The sequence below is a fragment of the Rhincodon typus genome, chromosome 35 (genome assembly GCF_021869965.1).
Source record: "Rhincodon typus isolate 14 chromosome 35, sRhiTyp1.1, whole genome shotgun sequence".
Lineage (NCBI taxonomy): Eukaryota > Metazoa > Chordata > Chondrichthyes > Orectolobiformes > Rhincodontidae > Rhincodon > Rhincodon typus.
Window position 1 is genome coordinate 2,270,015 of NC_063366.1, and position 9,885 is coordinate 2,279,899.

A 9,885-nucleotide genomic window follows, 5' to 3' on the forward strand; every position below is an offset into this window, starting at 1 on the left:
TTTCTGTCCTGTATTGGTGTACAATAAAGCATGATGGTACTGAGAATGCTTTATCACACACTTCACATCTGAATGGTTTCTCCCTGTGTGAATCCTCTGATGGTGCAGCCGTCTCGATGAGTCAGAGAATCATTTGTCACAATCCTTGCATTTGAACAGTTTTTCCCCTGTGTGAATGCAATGGTGTGTGCAGAATTTCCCCAACTGAGAGAATTATTTGTCACACGCCTCAGGTTGGAACAGTTTCGGCCGTGTGAATATGTTGGTATGTACGGAGTTCCAATAATGATGAGAATGATTTGTCACACATCACACATGTGAATGGTTTCTCCCTGGTGTGAGTGCATTGGTGAAAAATGATGTATGATGATTGTGAGAATGACTTATTGCACACCTTGCAAATGAACTGTCTCTCCCCAGTATGAAGGCAGTGGTGTTTATGCAGGGTTGATGAATTTGGGAATTTATTCCTCCCACACCATGCATGTGAACTGTTTATCCCCTGTGTGAATGGTTTTACCCCTGGGTGAATGGGCCAGTGATAAACCAGACTCAATGACTGTGCAAAACCCCTTTTACATGTCTCACATTTCAATAACTTCATCCCCGTGTGATTGGTTCGATGATTCATGAGAGTCAATGATTTTGCAAAACCTCAAATGTGAATAGTTTCTCTTGCATGAAGCTGCCTTTTTGTTAACAATTGTACAGCCTTGTGTGTTAGACATTACCAGCCTGGGAACTCTCCTCACACAGGAACAGCCACTCCTCTGTAGGAATGAGTGGTTCATGAGGCTCAATGAATTATTGAAGCTCTTACCACACTTGGAGCCCACTCACACTTCTTCCCAGCCTCACAGCCCAACTTTCAGAAAGGTTGGTTCTGATGGAAGGCCCCACACTACTGGTCAAGTTTTCAATCTGATGACATGTCAAAGCTCCCCTGAACCAACCAATTTCCAGATGATGCTTTCACTGCCCAACTTTCTCTGTATTAAGCAATGCTATGAAGGAACTAGATGTCCTCCCACAGTTGTGCAGTTGTTCCTTGAGTAAGCTGATTTCTCCTTGTTTAACCGTTTCAGGGGATCGTTTTTCTTTCTGAATCTTTCATGCATTTCTTCATATTGTTTAACTGCAAACCCACAAATGTGAAGTTTAAAATCTGCCCTGAAATGTTCAGTAAAGGTGAATTTCTGATCCTGGCGTTTCTGGATTTTCTCGTCTCTGACTCTTAGGAGTTCTTGGCAATGGTTAGAATCATAATCCTGTTCTTGTCCTGCAGTCTTCCTTATAAACTGCTTACACTCCTTCACCCACTCATCACACAACTGCTGGGCTCTTTCAAAGTCTTTTGTATCAAACATTGCATAAATTATTTTAGGCATAAACTTGTAATAAAATGCTCTTGACTCAATGTGATTCTGATTGATTTGGAATTTTTCATTCTTCAGTTCACACAGGGTTTTCTTGCTAAGTTTCTGATTGAGGAGTTTGGTGTCTGTGGGCATGCTTTGGCATAGACTCTGTTCCATGTCCTTCATAATATTGGCTTTCGGTGATGGTAAATGTTTAAATGTTGAAATTGTCTTTTGCCACATTTTCTCAAACACTTTCTTCAGTTGTGTTTCATTCATTTCTCTATTTTCTTGATTGTACTGCTGCAGAAGTGTGTTGACCTATTCTTCAGTCTGACTCTTATAGTTTTCCTTAATATCATTCAGCTTCTGCAGAGCTCTCCTCCTCTGCACTGCCTCATCACACTTCCTGTCCACATACATCCCACGTTCAATGATCAGAGATTCAATGCTCCGGACTAAATCTTCCCTGTATTTTTTAACAAGATGTGTGTTATTGCCCGTGGAATAATATTCCTTCAATTTCTGAAGAGCTTTTTCTTTCTGTTCATCAAGAAATACAATCCATTCACTTTTCAACATTTCAGCTTCTTGTCTTGGATCCTGATTTGTGTTAAAAATTCTGTTCTGTGCTCTTCCCAGGAAGGAATGTATCTCTTTCCTCAGATCCCAGTCAACAGAAAGTTCCTTGGAAGCTTCAGCTACCAGACTGTTCTGGAAAGTGAAAATGAAATTCTCATATTTCACTGCACTCCACAAGGATTTAGTCCATTGGATGAACTCAAAGATTGTTGACAGTTTCCCCTTCTTTGTATTCTCTTTCAGGTTCTGAAAAAGCCTTTTCTTTAGCTCAAACACCTTGTGACTGTAGCCGCCATTGACAGCTGCCATGGGTGGATTCCCATGCCACAGGCCTGGGACATTCCAGTTATTCTCCATCAGATCATAATCTAACACATCTGAGAACGTACTGAATTGTCGATCTTGTTTTTCCATTATTGCCACTGCTCGTGTCATCGCATCCAGATGTTCCAGTAGATGTCTGCGGCCCCTGATATTCTGATCATGAGCAGACACATCATTCACATTCTGGTGAACAAAGTAACAAACAGGCTTTTTCCCCACCTCTCCCATGTGTATAAATGCATGGACCGCTATCTGCAGCACATCCTTCATCTCGGTGGAGTTTTCCATGGCCATATTTACCAATGTTACATAGCTTAACCCAATCAGTAGGGTGGCAAGCTCATTGTCATGTTCAGAGCTGTCATCAATGTTCGATAATTCTGGTGCTTTCAGCCCCTCAGTGCTGATCAGCATGATATACCCACAGCCCAGCTCCATCTGCAGATCTCCTGTGATCTTAATGAGCTGCATGAAGGCCCCATGGGTACACCGCCCACTGCTCACAGCAAACTGCAAACCAAACATGGTGTTGAGTAGTGTGGACTTGCCTGTGCTCTGCACACCCAGCACTGTGAGCACAAACACACAGGTCTCCCTGCCAATCCTGTCTTCAACTGCCTTCAGCACATCAGGAATCCACTGGAAAGGGATGTTGGAAACATCTCCATCGATGAGCTACAGAGGGAACCCATCCAATAATAGGTTAGCGACAGTGTCGGGTAGCATTTGCACAATGTGACTCTCTTCTTTATCATGATATTCCTGGTTTATCAGTGTTTCATAGATCAGTCCGATTTCTCGCATGAAGTGTTCGAGTCCAAGGGAACTGGCAATTATCTGTTGATCGAGTTCCTGTGACCGTTTGTTGGTTGTAGAGTCTTTCTGTTGTGACAGAGCTTTGTACTCTTCACGTAAATCAGAGAGAGAGTGTCTCTCGATTTGGTATCCAACCCAAATTTCATCCACTGCAGGAAATATTTCCTCTCATCTCTGTCTGTCAGGTCTGCAATGAATCTTTTCATATCAGCCAATATACCTTTTGCTCGCTGCTGTTTTTGAAGTTTTCTGTTCTCCTCTTCGAGGTCATTACAGCATTTTTGTATTGACCTCTCCTCTCAATTTTTTGGACGACATTGTTCTTTTTCTATTTTGGAAACCTGCTGCCAAGTGAAACCCTGAAAAGACATGCTTTCCAATTTGAATTTGCTAACGGCTTTTCCTTCAATACAATTGAAAATGTTTTCGTGTCTTGCTTTGCTGAGTGAACACAGTTTGTCATCCTCATCTATTACAATTCCCTTGTCCCTTGCAATTTCTGACAGTTTCTCCAAACTCCTGAGGCCCTGGCGAGTCTTCTCCTGGTGCGTTCTTCCCAGGAGTTCTCCCAAGGTAGATTGCAGTGCCTCAGTAAATTCTGCATTGTTTCTCATTACTCGTGCTAATATTTGATTCTCCTTCAACACCAAGGAATCAATAAACTCCTTTAAGTGTTCTTTAGTCTCACTGCTCACACTGTTCCCAGAGAGCACCATATATGTACTCGCTGGGGACTGAGTGAGGGACTTCAGGATCTTGCTTCTCTCACTGTCAACATTATCAATCCAAAGAAAAATAGCTGAAGAGATGTTTGCCAGAAACTGAACCTGTGTGTGGAAAAATTAGCGTCACCTCAAAGGTTTAATATAGTCATTGGCTCCAGGAAAAGATCCAAATCCTCACTACCACTGGGCAGGTACCAGCACAACTCAACAAGACCGTTAGAAACCCTGCGAGGTGGATTGCCACATTCCATGTCAGAATGAATGAAGAAGTTGTGATGTTGTTGGGAGCAGCTGAAGACTTTATTTAGGATCATAGATTTGGAAATGGAACAAGAACGGAGTCTAACAAAGGAAATGATTGGAATGTTGGTAGTCACCATGTATGTTTCCTTAAAGCCTGCACTATCTCGGAGTGAGAGTGGGTGCCACTTCATCACAATGGAGCGCAGGGCCCACAGCAGAAGGTGCAGCCCTTGTTACGAGCAGGCAGTAATAGTGGCATGCAAACTAGCACAAATACATTTTTACCATCAGCTCCTGCTGAAGGAATGGATCAACACACAGGAAGATAGACACAATGATATCCAGGGGGTGGTATAAATGTTCACAGCTTCCATTCAGAGAGAAAAAGTCCAAGTTTCTCAATTCTGACTGCCTTTGTGTCTTAGTTGATTTGAATTTCAAGTTCCTTTCCTCTGAGTTGACCATCATTAAATTCCAGAGAAAATATCCTGGAATGTCCTGAGGGCCTTCTGGTGATTAATTTTGAAGTGCTTCTGTGTTTATGTTGAGGACATCACTCAGGGACAATGTTTTGCTTTCTAAGCCCAGTTGGGTTAATAGTTCTGTGACACGGTTAACTGGAGAATGTTCTGTTGTATTAATATCAAAAACATTGTTTTGAGGAATTGAAGTTTTTGTTTGGAGTAAACTTTGTTCCGACTCACTTGTTGTTTCATTCCATTCCACTGGGGTATGAGGTGATGCTCCAGCATCTAGTTCTCATTCCTCAATAGGCCCCATTTCAGTCTGTGTATGAAATTCACTCAGGTCCTGTTCCACGTTAGTGTCGGTGGATTCTGGGTAACAGAGAGTGGGTTCAGGTTGTGCTGGAACTGATGAAAATATTAAATGGGTGAACAACACAATCTTGGAGAAAGATCTCATTGTGGACATAATAATGTGTTTTTGCAAACAGAATCTTACTGGTTTGAAATCCTTTCACAACATTTGAAGCACAAAACATTCTCTGGGAGAAGACAGGGGAGTGGGTTTGGGTGACTTGCTATATCATGAGCCAGCACAGAGGCTGCTGGGCAGCAGCCCTTCCATGATTATACAATTCTATTCGGCTGAAATGGCTACTGTGAGTTTCCTGCTTTATTTGTTTTGATTAAAGTTGGTAAGGACCTTTAATTGTAAATCCTTATACACTGATCTCCCTCTTGGCTCTGACCAGACTTCTATGAATCATGACCTCCACATAGTAAGGTTTCCTTCAATACTGCACTGGGATCAGTGAGGGGCAAATTACTCAATTTCACACCCTCCAATCCCACACCTCCTCACCCTATTTCCCTTAGTACTGCTCCAGGAACACTGAGGCAGTTGAGGAGAGAAGTGAACTATTCAACTTTATAAAGACACTGAATACATTGGGAAGGAAGTCCTGTTGCAAGAGGCAGCAGAAGCCAACACTGAGCTGCCCTGGGAACATGAGATTCATGACTAACATCGAGAAATGATCTTTCTAACTTTGAGACCTGTCATGGAGCTGGATATATATGGAGCACCGTATAAATCCCTACTGTCCTGTGAGCTGGCGTTTGGCTGATGTTAAGTCCGATGGTGATGTTCCAATGCTCATTTTGTTGATGCTGTTCTTGTTGCTGTTGGTGGCTGTGTGAGTTAGAACATAGAACACAGAACTGTACAGCACAGGAACGGGCCCTTCGGCCCACAGTGTTGTGCCAAACATGAAGCCAAATGAAACTAATCCCTTCTGCCTGCCATTGGTCCATATGCCTCCATTCCTTGCATTTTCATGTGCTTATCTAAAAGTTCCTTAAATGTGTTTGTCATATCTGCCTCCACCTCCACCCCTGGTGACATGTTCCACACACCCACCACTCTCTGTGTAAAATACTTTCCCCTCACATCTCCTTTGAACTTTCTCCCCCTCTAATTTTAAATGCATGTCCCCTAGTATTAGACATTTTAACTCTGGGGCAAAGATACTGACCGTCAACCGTTCTATCAAGTCTCCCCTCTGTCTCTGCTGCTCCAAAGAAAATAACCTGAGTTTTTCTAGCCTCTACTTATAGCTCATACCCTCAGATCCAGGAAGCATCCTGATAAACCTCTTCTGCATCCTCTCCAAAGCATCCACATCCTTCCTGTACTTGAGCGATCAGACTGAACGCAGTACTCTAAGTGTGGCCTAACTACAGTCTTATAAATCTGCAACATGACATCCTAACTCATGTACTCAATTCCCTGACCAATGAAGGCAAGCATGCCATACGCCTTCTTTATCACTCAATCTACTTGCGTGGCCATTTTCAGGGAGCCATGGACTTGAACCCCATGATCCCTCTGTACATCGATTCTGTTCAGAGATCTACCATTAACTGTATACTTTTCCTTAACATTGATTTTCCAAAGTGTAGCATCTCACATTTAACCAGATTAAACTCCATCTGCCATTTCTCCACCCATATCTGCAACTGATCTATATCCTGCTGTATCCATTGACGACCTTTTATACTATCCACAACTCCACCGATCTTTGTACCATGTACAAACTTACGAAAGTTGCTTATTAAGAGTGCAAGGGAGGGCTTCTCCCATCCTGCTGTGAATGCTGACAAATGCACATTGACATGAACAAAATTCAAGATAGATGAACTTCAAAAAGTTCTCAAAGAAGTAGGCTGTGAGCAAGTCCTGACTCCCCAAAGTCCGTCCAACATCACGAGGCACAAGTCGAGAGTATGATGGAGTACTCTCCACTTGCCTGGATAAGTGAAGCTTCAAAAATGCTCAGAGCTTGACATCTATTCAGAACAAAACATCCCACTTGATTTGTACCTGATCCATCAGCATCATTCACTTCTACCATAATTGTGCACAGTGACAGCATTGTGTACTGAATAGTGGGTTAACAGTAGGATCCAAGGAGAGCCTGATGCAATAAAAATGTAGCAATGATGTGGGAACATCTGGGGAGCAGAGTAGGAAAGATCCCATTGAGATGAGATAACTGAACATCATTGTTAGAAATGGTGCTGAAAATATTACTGCTGTCAATACAGCGTTACGATGAAAAGGAGCCCAGACTGAGGCATGATATCTAAAAAGAAGAAATAAGCTAAAATATGGTGGCAACAGCTTAACAAACGAATGGCAGGAAGGAAAGGTACAGGAGGCAAGAAACTTGACAGCAAATCCTACAAAAGAAGTAAGGAGAGAAGTGACAACACCCCCCACAGACCAGTCGGGACGAGATTACAGTCCCCAGAAAGCAGAAAGATCTGGAGCAATGAAGTCACTGGGAGAAGACCTTTCTTAGCATTCCAGAACAATTAAAGCACCCTTACCTCTTCCAGAGCTGTTTCAAGATGGTCAAGACTAGGTCTGTATGCAGTAGGCTCAGTCCCAGATGAGTCTTAAGCAAGCAAGGGATGGAGTGAAGTCCTGCCTTGTCTCATACTTAGCCTGCATTGTAACCTGATCATTTAAAAGGCTAGATCTAATAAGGACCGGAAATAATGTGTGGCATCCAATGATGCCTTTATAAATGACTGCTACATAAGTTAGAAAACCATGTGTACAGACCATCAAAGGAAGAATTGGATATTAACCTCCGTATTTGTTGGTAACATACTTGAGGCTCTATCAGATTACATGTGAGCTAGAGAGGATTCAGCATTTATGAAGATAGACAGACCAAGATCTGAAAGTAGGGTTGGGGATTGCGCATGAGACTACATGAAAATCATCAAGTCTGATTTCCAGAATGTAGGCCCAAAGGCAGAGATCACTCCAAACAGAAAACCTGTCAAAAAAAGCATAAAGCACTCCACTTGTCATCTTGAAATGACAGCAGTGTGGTCTGAACAAACCATATAAGCATCATGTTCGAACAGCAGGGACAGCTGAAGGTTATAATAATGGAAAAATCAGATGTTTTAAAAAATGACATTCAAAAGTAATACGACAAAGTAACAAAAGAAGTAAAACACAAGAGGTAGATTAACAGGAACAAAATAGGCTGCAACTTTTAAATGAAGTTAGTGACCTAAACAATAAATTCTGGTCAGTAAATTTAAAGGAAGGAAAATGTTCTGCTGAATTTAAATGCCATTGGAACAAGCACGTTTATCCAAGTGGACAAGTTAAAGTGGCTGAAACAAGTTAAATTTAAGCCCCCAACAATTAAATCACAAGGCCCAGAAGGGACAAAGTGAAAAGCCAGAGGACAAATTTAGCTAGTCTGCATTATAAGGATGAACAAATAACCAAAATGCTTTATGTTCTTCATAAATAAGAAGCATCCCTTTTTGGCAGGAATGCCTGTTAAAAGTTAAAGATTTCATCAGAAAAATGGATGAAATTGAGAAACTGAAGCAAGACTAGATTTCAAGAAGAACTTCCTACAATTTTGCAGGACAGTTCTCTTTCAGATTGCTCTATCATATGACATTACATGCTGATGCTGAACCTCTTTGTCTATTCACTCCAAGGAAGGTGGTTCACTCCAAGGAATTTCGGGTTGTGATCCATTGTCATGACAGTGACAAATTACTTAAGATTGTATTGAATTTGCCTAATGACTGAGCTTCCACAGTCCTTTGTGGTAGAGTAACCCAACGATTCACCACTCTCTCAGTTAGGGAGCTCCTTCTCATCTCAGTCATAAATGGCCCGCCTTTTATTCTTAAACCATAACCTTTGATTCTAGATCTCACGTTGTTTACTTTCTAAATTGCTTACTACATTTGCATATCAGCTTTCAATGACTTATGAACAAGGTCATTCAGTTCCCTTTGAACATCCACACTTTCCAATCTCTCACCATTTCGGAAATACTCTGTATCTTTATTTTTCCTATCAAAGTGAATAACCTCACACTGATCCATGATGTCTTCTATCTGGTATGCTCTTGCCCACTTAGTCAACCTGTCAAATTCACCTTGAAATATTGTTTGCTTGTACCTCACAAAATGTTATGTGGTGTGAATTGTATCATCTGAGAAACTGAGAAATGTTGAAATTGGTCCTCAAATCAAAATATTGATTGTGCCTCACCTTTTAGACAAAATTTTTAATAATTTTTCTTAATGTCATTTCCCTGAGGCTTGATGTCAACTTCTTCACACCACTGTGGTGCAGTTTCAGATGCAAAAGGCACACAACAAAATTAATGGTTGACAAGGTTTTATTGCTTTCAATCTTGCTTTGAGAGTGGAAACAGGAAGTAAAACGTTAGCTGCCACTTTGCACCCATTCAGTTACCCTTGCACTCAAGAAAAGGGTACTCAGACAGGTTGCTGTAACTGATCTGTGCAAGGTACCTCTCCCACCACCCACAGGTCTTCATTTCCAGTGCTAATTATTGGGCACAGAAGCCACTACATGTTGAGGGGATATTAATCTCAAAAACGGCAGGAAATATTTTGAAAGCCATCATATTTTGCGTGAAGGACCATGGTCTCAGAAACTCTGAACTAAGAGAAAGTGAGTGAGTGCAATTAATTTCGTGAATGATATTGTTCCATACCATTAGATTGAAGGTAGAACCAGATCCAAATCAGTACAGCACCAATCACAAGGGAAAGAATCATTGGAAGAACAATTGGTGAAGACAGCATCTCACAGTAGGAGTGATCTGTAAGTAAGAGGAAACAGTTCACATGAATCATTATGGACCCATCATTAAAATAAGAAAACATTTACACAGTATACTGTTTGAAACACATGATAACACACAGCTACCTCCCAAATGAATGATTTTGACCCATTCATGGAAGAGTGTTCCCATAGTCAACTATTGAACTGGATGAATTCCATCTTTTCCA

General features: G+C 41.5%; 1 protein-coding gene and 1 pseudogene across 1 annotated transcript; both read right to left on the reverse strand.

Annotated features, from left to right (window-relative positions):
* Positions 1 to 229: 229 nt before the first annotated feature.
* Positions 230 to 604, reverse strand: LOC125486907 (zinc finger protein 239-like). The gene has a single exon (XM_048616457.1). The coding sequence runs from the start codon at positions 602 to 604 to the stop codon at positions 230 to 232; it is 375 nt and encodes a 124-aa protein (XP_048472414.1).
* A 400-nt stretch (positions 605 to 1,004) lies between these two features.
* On the reverse strand, positions 1,005 to 8,946 carry LOC125486908 (annotated as a pseudogene).
* Positions 8,947 to 9,885: the final 939 nt, after the last annotated feature.